Here is an 18,028-nt window from a genome sequence, read left to right on the forward strand (position 1 = left end):
TGATCTGACATTGGTAGAGGGAGTTTCCGCACTGAGAGTTACCTATGCCAACAAAGTCACTGGTCTGATCTAAAAAACATTAGGCCAGGTATTTTCTGCTGATGCAGATCACAGGACCTTTATGACGTTCAGACAGAAAATCTTTTTTAACAGTTGGGGTTGCCAATAGACAACTCATACTGTGGCCAACAAGGTGAGATGCCTCTCAAACTTAGGCTGGTGGTGAGATAACAGAAAATAGGAGGACATTTTCTAGTTTTACACAATCTGCCAGAGCTGGTACTCCACCAGCATAGACTTAGAAGATTTAAGATAACTTTGATTCCCTGATGGCAGATCAGACAAGGGCTTGGAATAAGGTGAAATAAGATTGTAAAGTCAGAGTCGCTGTGATTCCACTCTTGCAGGACTAGAAGAGACCCTTGGAAATGCAACATGTTTGGGATTATTGCTGTTTTGGGGTTGAGGTGACTAGATAGAACCATCACCTACCTTTACCTTCTTCAAAAAAAGGTTTTGTTTTGAGGAAGACCTCATCCCAAAAGTGGATTATTGAGATTGCCACGTGTTGATTATTATATGACCAGCTTCAGTTTGCAAGTCACTTTAGCACTCTTTGTACAGAGAATCCAGAATATAACTGGACAGTCCTAGTTTGAGGAAAAAGTGTATTTAATCCCCAAATATTACTAAGAAAAACAGATTGGAGCAAGGTCGCCGAAAGCTTGGGAATGTCAGAACTACCCAGATTCTATCTAATTAAATTCAGTTCACATTGCTTTTGTGCCTATTTCCTTTAATGTTTTAGAAATGAATCATCCCATGTCCTGTCATATTCACAGTTCCTGAGAAAGGATGCTTCTCTTGGAATGTGTAGCAAGGATGTCCCCTTTCTACCTCTCTCTTCTTCCCCATTTTCCGCAGTCATCTGATTCTTTGGAGACAGTTTAATTGAAGTATTAATTTAGAGGATTCTTGACAGTTATGGCAAATTTAGGCAGTTACTTATATCATGAACAAACTAAGAAATGGTTTAGATCAGTGGTGTCAGACTCAAATAGAATTTGCAGGTTCCATAGTGACTTCAAAAACCACAAATTAACATTATCTGTGTTGTGTTGTATGTTTATTTATTTTGTTAAATATTTCCCAATTATATTTTAATCTGTTTCTGACTTCGGGACTTTGACACCTCTGGCTTAGAGAGTATTACTTTCCTTGTTACTTCTTATAAAGATCAAACCTAGATGATTATTTCAAGGAGAAAAACCCAGCAAGATTTTGTTTTTAAGGAATAGTCATTACACCAAAAGTTTGGGGAAACTATGTAGATTTCTAATCATTTCAGCACTTGTTGGGAATACCACAGTAAGAAATAGATCAATTACAAATGAAGAGAACCTACTTTTTTTCTGAGTCCTGAGACCAAAGAGTCATTAGGAATTCTTTTTTTTTTTAAGGTGATTGGAGTTAAGTAACTTGCCCAGGGTCACACAGCTAGTAAGTGTGAAATGTTTGGTCTGAGGCCAGATTTGATCTCAGGTCCTCCTGACTTCAGGGCCAGTGCTCTATCCACTGTGCCATCTAGCTGCCCAGTCATTAGGAATTCTTGAAGATTTGTGCTGAGCCAGCAGCAGGTGCCTCTCTTTACAGGCTATAACTACAGTTTCATAGCTTGGTATTAACATTGATTTATGAAGGAATTTGCACAAATTTCTCTTTTGTTTTGGAGGTTGGGCAGTGGTCTTGAACCGTGTAAGATATAAGTATCTCTGGTCTACGTTCAATGCTGGATATCTATCACATTCCTTCTTAATCATTGTTATTCCATAATAGAACATGACAATATACTTCAATATTTTCTATTTCTTGAAAATAAAGTATGCAATATGTTTACTTCCTATGTTTCCAACTCATTTTGATGTGAATAAGGCTAGTTGTATTAGCATTTTAAGTCCGACCTCTGTAGACAAAAAGTTACTAGATGTTTTGAGGTAATTACTGTTTTTTACTTAGTGCCAAAGCAGTAATTTTAAGGGCTATGTTAGAAAGCTAGTAATTTCCTGTCACGGACTGACAGATGTTTTGCCCACAAATGAGATCTGCTTTCAAGCTTTGGCTAATTATGAAGATATGCAGTTTGATTTTCTCTTTGCACTTCAAAACTCAATTTCATTTTCCTGTTTTCTGGGCTTTGTGGTATAAGTTCCATTTTTCTTTCTTTGGGGGCAGGATGATCCATGAAAAGCTTGAACACTGTTTATGAGAAGACATCATTCTCTAACCGTACTGTTTTTGACTCCTTCTAGGTTCTTATCCCTCCCCTAAAGCTGGAGCTACTCTAGTGGTGTACAAGGACTTGCTTGTGTTGTTTGGGGGCTGGACACGGCCGAGCCCTTATCCTCTGCACCAACCTGAGAGGTTCTTTGATGAAATACACACTTACTCACCCTCTAAAAATTGGTAAGGATTGCAGAGGAGAGTCTTTGATTGAAAGTCAGGAATCTGTTCCTCTGAAAGGTTTAGCAGTGAGGAAGGGCTCAACAAATTTAGGTTCTTGAATTAATGGAATATTACTTTACCATAAGAAATTATGAATATGAAGCAATCAGAGGAGCTTGGGAATACTTACATGTAAAACAGCCAGCACCAGGAGAACAATAGACATAGTGAGTGCAGTTGTGTGCACAGCCAGACTAGAAGCACAACTGATGCTTCCCCAAAGAAGGGTTGAGATTCACCCCCTTCTTGGTACAGGTCAAAGACTGTGGGTGGGGAACATTGCATTGAATTGTCAGCTGATAGGTTGCTTAGTTTTGTGAACTTATTCCCCCCCCCTTTTTTTATTCTGTGTTATAAAGATTAGCTTGCTGGGGAGGGAAAGAGGTATATTCATAAATGAAGATGATATAAAAACAAAACAATAAAATTTTAAAGAATAACAGTAGCCCACATACTTGAGATTAATAGAAATTTCTCGTAATGAAAAAGTAGGAGTGATTACTACCTCCTACCTCTAGTCCTGAAATAAGTGATAAGAACCCTGTTGTGTCCTAAGACCTTGGCTGCTCTTACTCTTGGAATGCCCTGTACCTTGAGAATCCAGCAGTTTGCAAAACAATTGCAAGACAAATGAGTCCTTATCCCCTCCTGTATTTTTCCAGACTCCTAACAGCTTGAAAATTTTTTACTTACCAAATGAAAACAATCTCCTTTTTCCATAATGAAACAAATACTGAGCACAGGGCTCTTCCACAGGAATGCTTGTTAAATGTTGTGTGACTGTTCATCAAGGTAAAATGAGGAAAAGTTGCTTTTTGTCCATTGTAAGACTCATTTAGCAAAGCAGTTCGAAGGCATTGGGAGCTGTATGGACATTTCATATGAACTACGTACAGTAAGAATTTAGATTTAAGGAATATGGCAGCGTGGAGTTGGGAAGCAGATAGTCTGCTAGCAAGATGAATGGCTTCTGGTGTTTAAACGTAGACATCCTGATTCCTTTCTGTTGTCATCTTTCAATAGGTGGAATTGCATAGTAACAACGCATGGACCACCACCTATGGCAGGCCACTCCTCCTGTGTGATAGAGGACAAAATGATTGTCTTTGGTGGTTCCTTAGGATCCCGGCAAATGTAAGTGTGGACGGCTTGATTGGTCAGTTGGAATGATCTGTCCTGGGAGTCTTCTCTTGGCACTGTTCTGAAAGCACATGGTCATCAGAAGCATGTCTGATTTCAGCTTTGGGTGTTGAGACAGTGAGGTCATCCAGTGCATAGAGCACTGCTCTTGGGGTCAGGAAGAATGGACCCCAAGTCATTTACTAGCTGTGCGACTCTTGCCAGGGCACGTCCTTCTCTGAGGCTCAGTGTCCTCTGCTGTAAAAAGAGGAGGTTGACCTCAGTCGTCTCCAAGGTCCGTCTGAGTTTGTGCAGTAAGTACAAGAGGCCCATAGGGCAGAGATTATGAACAGTTTAGTTCATTTACTCAGGGCATCCCGGGTGTAGAGAGAGCACTGTGCTTAGCACTGGGGGAAGAGCACAGTCTTGATAAGATAGGGTCTCCTGGGGGGCATAGGGGTACAAGGATAAGACACAGTCCTAAGTATCATCTCCTCCTCTTATGTGTTGTAGTTAAATCTGTGAATTTCTTTGTGAGGTTCAGTTTTGTCACCTAAGTGGAGCTGGGGAGGCTTCATGGCGCTGGATAGAGTTTGAATAGGGCTTAAAAGGATAGGTGGGCACTTGGCTGATGATCCAGATTGATGAGGCTGATTGGAAAGGAGAAGATGGAAAAAGGGAGTAGGAGCAGTGGCAATCATCTTCATCAAAGCTTCCTGTGTTTCCTCTTCCCTATTATTGTGTGACAGACATAGTCTAGGACAGGAGTGGGGAACCTGCGGCCAGCTTGGGTGCAGCCTTTTGACTGACTCCAGGTTTTACAGAATCCTTTTATGAAGGGGGTTTGTTCTGTGAAGTTTGGATTCAGTCAAAGGGCTACACTTGAGGACCGAGAGGGCCATGTGTGGCCTTGAGGCTGCAGGTTCCCCAGCCCTGGTCTAGGACCAAGAGACAGTGGAATCCAACTGCGTTATTATTTATGCCAGTGACTGTCAGCTCCAGGAGTGCTTCAACAACTCTACCTCATGTTCTGTTGTGAAATTTCTAGGAGTGAAACCATTCTAGAAAGGGCTCTCCCTCTTACTGTCACCCGGTGCCAGCTAGAAGTGTCACCCACGGCAGGCGTGTTCTGTGTTCCCATCTTTACATACTGAGCCAACCTAGGGAGAAGTTATTCAGCTCATCCTTATGTATGAAGGAAAGTCATTTTAATTTATTGCAAGTTTACATTAAAATGAGGAAGGTAGTATGATGTAATGGAGAGAGTTTGGAGTCAGAGGACTTGAGTTCAAATTTTAGTCCTGCTACTGGTGTGACCTTGGGCAAGTCACCTAACTCATCTCTGGGCCACAGGGTTAGGATAGATGTCCCCTAAAATTCCTTGTAGCTCTAATTCTCTCATCCTATGAATTCAAGAAGTAGGAAACTCTAGAGGTGATTATTCATAATAAAATGGAAATTGCTGCTTGTAGTAAGCCAGCCTTTACTCCCTTGTTGATGTGAAGGTTTAATGCCAGAGTGTTCTATTGAGGTATTCATCTGCCATGTGCTCATCTGGCCTTCCTTAGTCTTTGTGAAGTTGTCCTTTTTTCCCCCTTAAGGAAGAAGTCATTGAGTCCTAAGAGCTCCTAGAAGGAGATAGGGCCTGGTGTTTGGCTGTTTTCATTTTCTTTCTTCTGGCCTTTACCTTGAAAAGAAATGGTTTGGGCTCTTTCAAAAGCTTCTTATGGAGAATCATCATTTACCCTGCTCTTGGTTAAGTTCCTTTGTGTATTAATTAGTGAATAGATCTTGTCCCAGAAAGAGGCAGTTTTGTGTCATGGAGAGAGCACTGAATTGGAGGCCGAGAGGCCAAGGGCCTGGTCTTGCCTCTGCTACTTATTAGCTGAGTGACTCCGGAAAGAATGGCATTCCTTGTAGCCTCCTCTTCCACCTCTGAAACACATGGGGATTGTATGTGTGTTCTCTAACCACTCCTGTAGCTCTGGCGGTCTGTGCTCAGCAGAGATGCTTACTTGTGTACAGGCTGGCTCAGGGATGTTGGTCCTGCTCGTTCTGCTAGCTAGTGATGAAGGACTCTGCATGGCCTTGTATAATCAGCTTTGTGATTGTGTTCTTATCTTCCAGGAGCAATGATGTTTGGGTCCTCGACCTCGAACAGTGGGCCTGGTCCAAGCCTAATGTCTCTGGCCCCAGCCCTCACCCTCGAGGTGGCCAGTCTCAGGTGCCTAGTAGTTACAGTTATTCTTCAACAGATTCCACAGCATATTTTGGTTGGGAACAAGGGTGGAGGACGTCACGGGGTGGAGAAAGGGGGATCTCAAAGGAGCTACCACACAATTATAATATGCCCTCAGCTGAGGAGAGTTCACTGTTCTCTTTTGCTTGCATTAAATTTCCAGCTCCTAATGGATGTTGCTTATTTATAGTTGGTGTTGATTTTGCCTCTCCTAAAGCCTTGAGTTCACTTATTACTTTTGGCGAGAGATGGTTCATTGTGTGTGACCTGCACTTTTATTTTAATATATGACCAACCAAAAAAAAAAAGATTGTAATGAAGCATATTTCACTTAAATTTCACTAGGAAACATTTCCTAATTTCCCTTCAGTGGACTTTTTGAACACCAGTTGAGTGACCTTGTCAGAGACACGGTAGAGCAGATTTCTTTCTTTTAATTAACCTGGTAACTAAGAGGGCCTCTGAGGCCCTTCCAGCTTTGAGGTTCTGGAATTCTGTTATCAAGTGAATCACTAGTAATTTGTTTATATTAAATAACTAGACTTTTCATAAAAACCCTAAATTTAGGGGATATTAGCAACTAGAGTGGTCCAGTTTTCTGTTTTGGGAGTGGTTTGGGTATTAAGTACATACCACCAAGACATAAGGCAGATAATTGTGTGTTTATAAGGTTATTTTAAATTTTTTCTCTTCCCGCCTTTCAGATTGTCATAGATGATGAAACTATCCTGATCCTTGGAGGATGTGGTGGCCCAAATGCAGTAAGTACAGAGAATACTGCCTAAGAATGGTTTGGAACCATGCTTCTTAGACCCCAAACCCCTGGGAGAACTTTGTCCTCACCTTCCTTTGGTCTACAATGTTTCTTTGTCTCACTTCCTTAGGGAAAGCTGCTAGTGATCGTCCCTTTGGGGCTTTACTGACTGCTGATAGAGCACGGAATGTAGGAGATGCTGGCATCGTCATCCTGGCCCTGACAGGAGACGTGGGGCCTTGGCGAAGCTCCTCTCTTGGCCCACAGGACAGCTCTTTTTTATTTAAAGATTCAATGATTTATTTATTTTGAGTTTTCAGCATTCACTTCCACAAGATTTTGAGTTCTAGATTTTCTCCCCATCTTGTCCCTTCCCCAACCCCAAGACAGCGTGCATTCGGAATACCCTTTCCCCTAATGTGCCCTCCCTTCTATCCCCCCACCCCCCACTTCTCTTATGCCTTTCCTCTTCTTTTTTCCTGTAGGGTAAGATAGATTTCTATATCCCATTACCTCACAGGACAGCTCTTACTGCATCTCTCAGGGACTCTTGTAATTACAGAATGTACTCAAGAAATAAGAGTAGATATTAATGGGAACTTTAGTCATAACTTGGGTGGCTGGCTCTTTTTTCCTGTACTTGAGACTTTTTTCTCTTTGTTTCACAAACACCTTGCATTGGCAGCATTTTGTGCACAGTAGGGGTTTTGTAAATGTTTGTTGAATTGGGCAAGACTTGGAATTTTGATCATCTTTGGTTCATAAGTCATAAGCCAGGTGTCTTTTACCTAGAATTTGTTGATTCTTTGTAAGACCAGTCCTGTAGCCCTAGGTCCCTGAGGACTTTCTGCACTGTGTGCCTCTTCATGAAATATCACACATTGAGCCTGAGCTGTAGTCATGTCTGGGTTTTTCCCTACAGCTGTTTAAAGATGCTTGGTTACTGCACATGCACTCCAGCCCGTGGACCTGGCAGCCCCTCAGGGTAGAGAATGAAGATCATGGAGCCCCAGAGCTGTGGTGCCACCCAGCCTGCCGGGTAAGTTTGTGAAGGGATCAGCATGTTGTAGGGGAGACTTGGCATAGGTGTCCACATTAGCTGAAAAGCTAAGGTGTTAGAGGAGGTTTGTGTGAGGAGGGAGTTTTCTCAGCATGCTAAGGTGGTCTGGTAGCCTTTCTCTGTTGCTGGGTAAGTAGATGGGCACTGACCCCAGCCCTGCAGCAGCTCCCATCAACGCTGCTTTGATTTCATCATAACAGTATCTTAGAGAGCACACACTAGCTCTGACTCATGAAAGAGCCCGTATTTCCTCTGTACAGTACCATAGAAGCTCAGAGTCATCCTGGCCTAACCCACAGCTGCCAAGACTCTCTTCTGCAGTATCCCTGTAAGTGGTAATGGGAGCCATCTCCAGTTGTCCTGATCTATGTCTGGCTACTGGACCCAGACAGCTCCGGAGGAGAGAGTGAGGCTGGTGACCTTGCGCAGCCCTGCCTCACTTCAGTCCAATTCACTTGCAAGTCATGACGTCACATCCCCGGTATCGTGGTTCCCTTCAGGAACCAAGGACAAACAGCAAATGCTAATACGTCTTATGCTTGAATACCTCCAATGAAAAGGAGCCCACTGCCTTCTTTAAAATTTTTTTTCATTGATGCTTTTTGTTTTTTATATCACCATAATTTCTCTTGGTATTCCTTCTCCTTCCCCACCCACGGAGCTATGCCAATTACAAAGAATATTTTTAATGAAACAAAAAAAGGAAAATGAAAAAAATCAGCAAAACTAATCAACACACTGAAAAAGTCGGAAAATACATGTAGTGTTCCACACTTAACGGCCCTTCCACTCTGCAAAGGAGTAGATTGGAGGTGTCCTCTCATCTCTGATCTTTGGCCTCTTTTTTTTTTGTTATTTATAATTTTGCAACCATTTTGGTGGGTTTTTTTTTTTTGTGTTGGTTCTTTCCCTTTACATTGTTGTAATCGTTATGTGTAATCATTGGCTCTGCTGACAGTACTCAACATCAGTTCATGTAAAACTTTTTATACTTCTTTATATTTGTCATTTCTCAAGCCCAGTGATTTGCCAGTTCATTCATTACCACAGTGGTTTAGCCGTTCTCTGATCTGAGGGCATCTACTTTATTACCCAGTTCTTCGCTACCACAGAAAGTGCTGCCATAAATATTCTGGTGTATATGGGAACTTCTTATTAGTGATTTCCTTGGGGTCTATGCCTAGTAGTAGAATGTGAGTCAAGGGATATGTACATTTTAGTCATTTTATTTGCATCATTACACCTTCTTTCCACCACTGTTGGTAGTGCTCATTCACAGCTCCACCAACAGTGCATTAGTGTGCCTGTCTTCCCATAACTCCTTCAACATTGATTATTTCCATCTTTTCTCATCTTTGCCAGTTCACTGGGTCTGAGGTGAAACCTCAAGGTTGTTTTAATTTTCATTTCTCTTATTAGTAGTGATTCTTTCACATGGTTGTTAAAGAATTTGAAATTCTTTTTAGAACTGTTTATATCTTTTGACTATTGGGGAATGACTTTAAGTCTTTTATAGATATGTTAGTTGTTTCTTTATCTAGGATACCAAACTATATCTAAGAAATTTGATAAAAGATTTTTCTCCCAATTTGACTTCTTTCCTTCTCATCCTAGGTACATTAATTTTGTTTGTGTAGAAGCTTTTCAGCTTCATATAATTGAAGTCATCTATTTTATCTTTTGTAATTGCCTCTGTCCCTTGTTTGGGTAAGAATATGTCTCCTATCCATAGCTGTCAAAAGTACATGACCTGCTTCTCTTTTAATTTTTTGATGGGTATGATTTTTTTTATTAAAGTTGGGTATCATTTTTTGTTTATCTTAGATTGTGATCTAAGCCTTATTTCTGCCACACTGCTTTTCAGTTTTCCCAATAGTTTTTATCAAATAGGGAGTTCTTTCCTAAGTATGTTATGTTTCCCAGTTTATTGGACACCGGTTTATTGAATTTAATTGTTTCTGGTTCTCCTATGTCTACTGTCTTCCATTGATGTACTTGTCTATTTTTAACCAATGCCGGATGAATCCACTGAAAGCTCTAGGAAATGTTTCCTTCTGTCAAGGCTAAATCTGCCTTGGAAACCTACCCTTGCTGCTCTTCATTCTGACGTGTAAGCCAAGCAGAACTTGTCTAATAATTCACCTTCCATTAATTCCCAAGTAGGTAAAGACAGTTGATCATGTCTTTCTTCTCTAAGCTAAATATCCCCAGTTCTTTCAACAAGTCCTCCCATGACAAGGTCTGGGGGCCATCGTCATCTACTCCAGTTCTCCCTTGCGGTGTCCAGAACTCTGCACAGTATTGAAGGTGCAGTCTAATCAGGGCAGAAGACAATGGGATCACCCCTTTCCCTGTTCTGGACACTGTCCAGGGCAGGCTCTTGACTTGGGCTTGTAATCTATTAAAATTTCCACATAGGTTTCACCTAAGCTATGGTTGTAGCCTTTGATGAGGTTCCCTGTTACCCGGCCTTTAGGTATGAGAGGTGCAGAAATGACTAGCTCCCCATCCTCTCCTCCTGCCACTGGTTGGTTTGTTGTTTTTTTAACTCCTATACAACCTCACATTTATTCGTGTTCAATTTCTTCTAAGGAGATTCAGTCCATTATCCCATCCTGTTGGGTGCAGTAGCAGAGTTGAGCAGTATTTCTTTGTCTTTCAGGTGGGCCAGTGTGTGGTGGTTTTCAGCCAGGCTCCCAGTGGAAGAGCGCCCCTCAGCCCAAGTCTGAACTCCCGCCCGTCTCCCATCAGCGCCACTCCTCCAGCTCTGGTACCTGAAACCCGAGAGTACCGCTCCCAGTCTCCAGTAAGAAGTATGGATGAAGCGCCTTGCGTCAATGGTCGCTGGGGAACCTTACGCCCCAGGGCACCGAGGCAGACCCCATCAGGATCCCGAGAAGGGAGCCTTTCCCCCGCCAGGGGTGATGGCTCTCCTGTCCTCAATGGTGGAAGCTTATCCCCAGGAGGAGCAGCAGCTGGTGGGGCCTCCCTGGACAGCCCTGTTCAGGCAGTCTCTCCAAGTACCCCATCATCAGCTGAAGGCTATGACCTAAAAATAGGGCTTTCTCTGGCTCCCCGGCGAGGGTCCTTGCCAGATCAGAAAGACCTGAGATTGGGATCGATGGATTTGAATTGGGATCTCAAACCTGCTTCCAGCAGTGGTCAGGTGGACGGCATGGACGCCAGGACAGTCGGGGGGAGTGTGAGGAATCCTCCAGAGCAGACAAATGGAGTCCACACACCTCCCCACATGGCCAGTGCTCTCACGGGAGCTGTGTCCCCAGGCGCTCTCCGGCGGAGCCTGGAAGCTGTCAAAGCCCTTTCCTCTAAGGGGCCACCTGCCCCTGCAGCACTGAGTCCCCCACTGGTGTCTTCCCCTGGATCCCCAGGGAGCCAGAGCGTGAGCAGCGTCGAGACGGTGCCCATCCCGCGCCCCGGGCCTGCCCAGGGTGACGGGCACTCCTTACCTGCCATCGCCCGGCGCTTGGGCCACCATCCACCACAGTCTCTGAACGTTGGCAAGCCTTTGTACCAGAGCATGAACTGCAAGCCCATGCAGATGTACGTGTTAGACATTAAAGACACTAAGGAGAAAGGGCGGGTCAAGTGGAAAATATTTAACAACAGTTCTGTGGTTGGCCCGCCTGAGACCAGTCTGCACACAGTGGTGCAAGGCAGAGGGGAACTCATCATTTTTGGTGGCCTCATGGACAAGAAACAGAATGTGAAGTACTATCCCAAAACAAATGCCTTGTACTTTGTGCGAGCAAAAAGATAATATGGCAAAAACTTGCTTCCAACCTTTTTCCTTTCTGTGGCTTTTAATTTTGAATTTTACACTGTCATGCAGGCATTCAAACTGTGAATTGGGCAAACAAAGAATTAAGTAGCCCCACAAACCAAAACCCCAATTCCCAATCTAATGCTCGCTCTGGGCTAGGGTCAGATCCCCATTTAAAAACAAATTATATCAAATGTCTATATCTATATCTATATCTATATTCTATAGCCAACTCTGTTTACAAAAGGGGAGAAATCTCCGTGCTCGTTCAGATAAAATTGTTGCTGTGTTTTAGCAGAGGCTCTGCTGCCTTTTTCTGTTCTGCTGGTAATTAGACCAAGAATTTAGGGAACAGATCACCTAATCTCAGTTCCCTTCCAAGAGAACTGAGGAGTATCAGGTAAGACGAGGTGCAGGAGGGGGTGCCCATGAACTCTTGTCACCTGAGAGCTCAGTGCGCTTAGGGCCAGACCCAGGGTCTGCATAGAAGCTAGTAGAGGAGGAATGGTGGTGAGAAAGGAAGGTGACAGTGATGAGGGGAAGCTGTTCCACGTCTGTGCCAGGATCGTCATGAAATAGTGTGTTTGTGCCCTGGCCACAGGTTGGAAGGAGTAGGGCTAAAGCATTTGTTTCTGATTATGAAATCTCTGACTATCACATTTGGTTGTGAGCTGCCAAAACCCACGTCCCCTTCACTTGCTCTCCCTTAAATGTCCTCTTGTGGAATCTGCTTTTCCTTCTTGTAGGATTTCTATGCAAATGTGGATATGTGGGGTTGTTTAAAGCCCTACACTTCAACACTTTGCCGATGAAAGTACAATTGAGGCTTGGAAGCCTAAGACGATCACATACTTCTCAGAAATATTTAGGGGGCTTGACTTTTTCCCAGCATCCTTGGCAAGCCAGTGGAGAATTCCAAGATGCTTTGAATCATCCGAGGCTTTACACATAAGATATTTTTAGCACCTTAAAATTGCTTTCTCTTCTACACTTTTTTTTTCTGCCAGTGAGCATCAGATGTATGCAGCCACATTTGTGAAGGATGTGAGAAGTTGGAGGGCAGATATTTCTCATCCTTAGAAAGGGTTGGTCTTATTAGATGGATAGGAAAGGGTCCTTTTCCCAGAAATCATTTTGGTCCTTTCTGCATCTGTGTTCCCTGGTTTGCCATCTTGATGTCAAGAGATTCAGTTCAAGTTGTGGAGTCTGGTGAAGCTGACTCTGACCTGACGAGGAAGCTCTACCCGCCACAGGCCTCCGGACAGCACCAGAGTCCGTCACGTGCAGCTTGGGTATTTGTCTCCTTCTCTTCTGAGATAAATTGTTCCGAACAGATGAGGTGCTCTGGCAGTCTCCAAAACCATGGCCTGGACGCAGGAAATACTGGCAACAACCTAACTCTGATGGCATTAGCAGGTATCAGGCTGATCACTTAATTGTGATTATTGGTGATTTTTAACATTCACATATGATTTTTTTTTTAAATGAAAAGTTGCCTCTCCTCCCCTCAGTCTTGTTGGAGTTTCCCAAATGCAAGTGATAGAAGAGATTTGATTTCTGCTAGTTCTGGGGACTTGCTTTTTAGCCAACCCTTGGAATTTATTTGATGAAAAAGGGTTCTTTCTTTTCTCGTGGTGCAGTGTGCTCTCCCGATGTGTAATGTCTGGTGCTGGTTGAAAAGCTCTCCTGTTGCCAAGTCCCCTTAGGAGCCAGTTCCCATCAGCGGGACGTGTGTCTGAGAAGCTGTTCCATCCTGACTGAGCAGTCCTCACGCGTGCCTACTTACTGTATTGCCTGACTCGTTAAAGCTCAGCATGCATCTCCCCCACATAACCTGGGGAGGGGCTTTTTCCAGTTCCCATTTGGCAAGGACTGTTAGGTTGTGTGGGCTCTCCAGTCAAACTGAAGATACACACTAGAAGAATAATAATTTAGCCATGGTTACTTAATAGAGAGCAACTTTATCCATGAAATTGTGTTTGTGAGCAGTTGTCTCCACACCCAGTTCCTATTTAAACATAATTAAGCATCTAGAAGATAAGGAGTTGGGGGGGGGGTGGGCAGGAATCTCCATGAAGGGTTGAAATCACACCTTGAAAAGAAACCCCTTAATTCTGCTCTATTGACTTTCTAACTGGTCATCATTGCTCCTATATCCTCAGAGAGGAGGCAAAGGAGGGGTAGGGGGGTGTGTGTGTGTGTGTGTGTGTGTGTGTCCTCAGAGAGGAGGCAAAGGAAGGGTACGGGTGTGTGTGTGTCTGTGTGTCTTCAGAGAGGAGGCAAAGGAGGGGTAGGGATGTGTGTGTGTGTGTGTCCTCAGGAGGCAAAGGAAGGGTACGGGTGTGTGTGTGTCTGTGTGTCCTCAGAGAGGAGGCAAAGGAGGGTTAGGGTGTGTGTGTGTGTGTGTGTGTGTGTGTGTGTATTTGTTTCTGCTGCCCCAGAAAGTTATCTCAGATACCTTTGGAATCTGAGGGAATACAGTGTTGCACACACAATCCAAAACAAAACCCAGCATTTGTTTACAGCTCTTCAAGTCATCTTCCTTGTCCCCACACATCAGTCTTGGTATTAGCTAGGTGACACCTGCTTCATGTTCCTTCGATCTGGTTGCCACCAAACTCCAACAGCACCATTGCCAAGTATCATCAGGGGCTGGTCAAGAAACTTGAGCCTGGTCAAGCTGGACAGTGTGGACAGAAAGCTGACATAACCAAGGTGGTTGTCTCCTCAGGACCACTTGGAAGCCACATGCAGCGTGGCACACCAGGTGGGTGAGCCGAGGCGAGTGTTTCCATGGTGCATCGGACAGAGTCTCAGCTGGATGAGACGTCACCGTCGCTCTGTCTCAATACTCTCTGCGCCAATTTTGTCTTAAGATCAACAGAGAAAAATGAGACAAAACTTATTTTTAAACACACCTCAGGAGCACCTAAAATGAATATTTATCAGTATTTAAATATTTAAGATAAATTTGAAGCTATACTTGAAGCTTTAACCCCTTCCATTCCTGCAAGAGTGCCTTCAAGATTCCCGGCATTGCATTGACTTTGAAATTCACCTCATTGACTCTGTAGCAAGATTTTGAGTATGTTCCCACCCTTCCGTGGACAGGACTGAAAATTCTTTCGTCTCACTTGATATATACAGCGTGGGTTTCGGGAAGAGGGATGAGGGTGGGAAGGTTTGGTTGCACATCTCCATTGTTCTTCCAAATAGGGGTAGTGGGAGTTTTGCCTCTTTGGGAAGAGCATAGAATATGTCTACACAGAAACAAGATTCCCCTTTCTCCTCCCCCCCTTTTTTTCTTTTAAGGCAAAGCTAGAGTTAACCATTCTCCCCGGCTTCTGTTTGCATAACTTCATTTTTGGATTCTTAAGGTTTACAACAAAAGATGAACGTATCAAAAGTAATCTAAGAATGGCATTGAGACCTTTACATTCTGTTTGATTAACTGGAAGGGTCAGTGACCTTTGACTACAAAAAGCTTATAGTAAGTGGAGAATGAATACCTTCCCCTTACCTGTCTCTCTCAGTCTCTTTCTGCTTTGCTTCTTCCCTTCCCCCTCCAAGTGACATTCCTTCTGTCCTCGTTCCCGTGGTGATCCAGGCATGGTGATATACGCTGCTTTGCATCATGTGTGGTCTCTTACCAGCTCATAAGTCAGCTGAAACGGTCACAACAACCCCCAGCCCAAATCAGCAGAAGCCAGGACTTCTTTCTCCCATCTCCTGCTCTGCACCTTCCCTGACTCCTTCCCACCATGTGTTGCAGAAGGCATGTTCTGCAGGGTTACCAGTAAATGACTCCCACAGTGGTTCATTGTAAAAGGGGAGAGGAGCGTTAGTGGTGACTCCTCTGCACTCCACCCTTGCACTCCACTCTTGCCAGCCAGGGTTCCTGGCAGTGCATACAGCCTGAGCTCTGCTAGAGCTTAGGGCACCACATGATTTACCCTGGAATAGTCATTTTAGGCACACAAGTGTAGGAATGATTTCATTGGTATTTAAATCCATGTCAATTTCATTTTTTGTTTGTTTCCCGCTGATGAATTTTTAGCAGTTTAACAAATAAAAAGGAACTATGGAGAGAATAGTTTCCATTTATTATTATTATTATTATTCTATTAAAAGCCCTCCTCGGTTCATGGCATGGCGTTGACCTTGGTTCTTCCAGACTGTGCCATTGGGACAGAAGATCCAGCAGATCCTTCCAGCTAGCAGAGGCTTCCGACTCCCTGATTGTGCCTGTGAATGGGGGACCCGCATGGCTAAGAGTGGACAAGCTTGTCCGGGCTAGATTCCGTTTTGGGTGCCCAAAACCAAAAGACCATTTTGTATTAATTGTTAGCAAAAAATGTTGGAGCTTTGGATACTGTGAGAGCAATTGAAGTTAAGGCATTTCCACCTATTTCACCACTATGTTTGTTGAAGGAATATTGAGTCCTGTTGGGGTGAGGAAAAGAGATGTGAGCCTTCCATCTCTCCATAACAATCACCCTTAAAGGACTTGGGGCTTCCAAGCTTCAGGGCTGCCCCCTTAGAGTGTATCTGAGAGAGATGATGCAGGTATTAGAATGAGGGCCCTTGATATCAGGGAATTCTGTGCTGCTCTGCCGGTATGACCTAGAACAAGATTGAGTGATCAACCAGCAAACATTTAATAAGCATCTGTGGTGTGCCAGGTGCTGTTTTAGGTGCTAAACAAAACAAAAATGAAACAATCCCCTCCCTACCAGTAAGGAGCTTACATCTTGACATGTATATGGATAGGTGTTAGCAAAATAGATACAGGGTGATTCGGCAAGGGAGAGCAGCATAGCAGGAATACGGAGAGGCTTCATGTAAAAAGAACTCCATCTTAAAGGAAAGTAGGTCTTCTGAGAGGGGAGGGATGGGGAGTAGGGAAGTATAAACTTAAGGCATGGGGGACAGAGCATGGAGTGCCATGGGTGAGAAACAGAAAAAGGCCACTTTAACTGGACTAGAGAGGATTTCTGTGCGGTGAGTCTGGAATGGTAGGTTGTGAAGGGGCTGACGTGCCAAACAGAGCAATTTGTAATTGATCGTCGAAGTAATAGTGAGCTACTGTAGTTTATTAAGAAAGGAAATGATAGGGGCAACTAGATGGCGCAGTAGATAGAGCACTGGCCCTGGAGTCAGGAGGACTTGAGTTCAAATCAGGCCTAAGACACAAAACATTCACTAGCTGTATGACTTTGGACAAGTCACTTAACCCCCAATTGCCTCACTAAAAAAAAAGGAAATGATATGTGCAGACCTGTGCTTTAGGAAAATCGCTTTGATATCTTTATGGAGGATGGATCAGAATAGTGACTCAAGGCAGGGATGCCAGTTAAGAAATGTGCAGTAGTCCAAACTAGAGGTTCGATGGCCTGAACTAAGATGGTAGCTGTGTAAGGGGAGAGTCAGCCAATAAACATCTATTAGGAGCCTACTATGTGCCAGACATTGTGCTAAGCACTAGGAAGGCAAATAGGAGTTAAAAAAAAGAATTCCTGCCCTCAAGGAGCTTATAATCTAATGGAGATGGACAACACCCAAAAGGAAGGGGAGGAAGAAGGGATGTGATGGAGAAAGTCCTAGGAAGTCCAGAATCCAAGGACTGAGCCTAGAGACTCTTGTAAAAGATAGTGACAATGTCTTGAAACTTGGTGGAAAGTATTGGTTACAGTGTTCCGAAATTAACATGCAATATTTTACCTACTTCCCCCTAAACACACACACACACACACATTTATTTTTTCCCATTTGTATCCAGGCCAGCGTTTAGTTGTCATTTAAAGTACGTAATATACAGATAGCACTGAACGGGGACCTGGGGATCTCCAGAGAATAGAGCTCACAGACTAGGGGAGGCACTAGGCAGCCATACAAATAACTGTAGACGTCATTCAGTAACTGCATCAGAGAGGGGTACTCAGAGTACTTTGTCAGGGCCAAGAGGAAAGGAAGACCGGGGCTCTAAGAGTTGGAATTCAGAAGGCGAACAGGAGAAGGAGGAAGGTTCATCCCAGGCATGGGTCGGGGGGGAGAGGGAAGCTGATAACCTTGAACCTGTGGCAAGAGGTCACTACAAGAAGCCCTAGATCTCTTGCTTTTTCCCATTTTGGTGAGCTGTCAGAGTGATCTCAAAGAGCTCACCAACATTCTAGCTGATAAATTCCTGATTTTGTACACCACAAGGACTGCAGCTCTGAATGTCAGCTAGTGTGTAGAGATCATCTGGGACTAAACACTCACCCCCCCCTTCCATTTTACATATGAGGAAACTAGGGCTTCCCTCAGATCACCATATAAGTGTCAGAGATTGAATTAGAGTCTAATCAGGGGTGGGGAACCTGTGGCCTCGAGGCTACTTGTGGCCTTCTGGGTCTTTGGGTGTGGCCTCTTGACTGAATCCTAAGTTTTATGGAACAAATCCCTTTATTAAGGGGATTTGTTCTGTGAAATTTGCACCCCTGGTCCTAGATCCTCTTGACCCCTAGCCCAGTACTCTCTTTCCCTGTCCAGTGCTGTCTCCTCATCAGGTGTTTTAGCAGCTCCCATTCTGGA

The 18,028-nt window shown here is 43.8% G+C and overlaps 1 protein-coding gene across 2 annotated transcripts in view; it reads left to right on the forward strand.

Annotated features, from left to right (window-relative positions):
• FBXO42 (F-box protein 42) overlaps nucleotides 1-15,548 on the forward strand; it is a 112,285-nt gene extending 96,737 nt beyond the window's left edge. For both annotated transcript variants that reach the window (XM_027842762.1, XM_027842761.1), the window contains exons 5-10: nucleotides 2,310-2,463; nucleotides 3,526-3,636; nucleotides 5,749-5,845; nucleotides 6,565-6,621; nucleotides 7,537-7,653; nucleotides 10,337-15,548. In XM_027842762.1, the coding sequence (XP_027698563.1) occupies nucleotides 2,310-2,463; nucleotides 3,526-3,636; nucleotides 5,749-5,845; nucleotides 6,565-6,621; nucleotides 7,537-7,653; nucleotides 10,337-11,452 (1,652 nt within the window). In that variant the 3' untranslated portion in view covers nucleotides 11,453-15,548. The remainder of the gene's footprint in view (nucleotides 1-2,309; nucleotides 2,464-3,525; nucleotides 3,637-5,748; nucleotides 5,846-6,564; nucleotides 6,622-7,536; nucleotides 7,654-10,336) is intronic.
• Nucleotides 15,549-18,028: the final 2,480 nt, after the last annotated feature.

This window comes from Vombatus ursinus, unplaced genomic scaffold (genome assembly GCF_900497805.2).
Source record: "Vombatus ursinus unplaced genomic scaffold, bare-nosed wombat genome assembly UNPS02014884.1, whole genome shotgun sequence".
NCBI lineage: Eukaryota > Metazoa > Chordata > Mammalia > Diprotodontia > Vombatidae > Vombatus > Vombatus ursinus.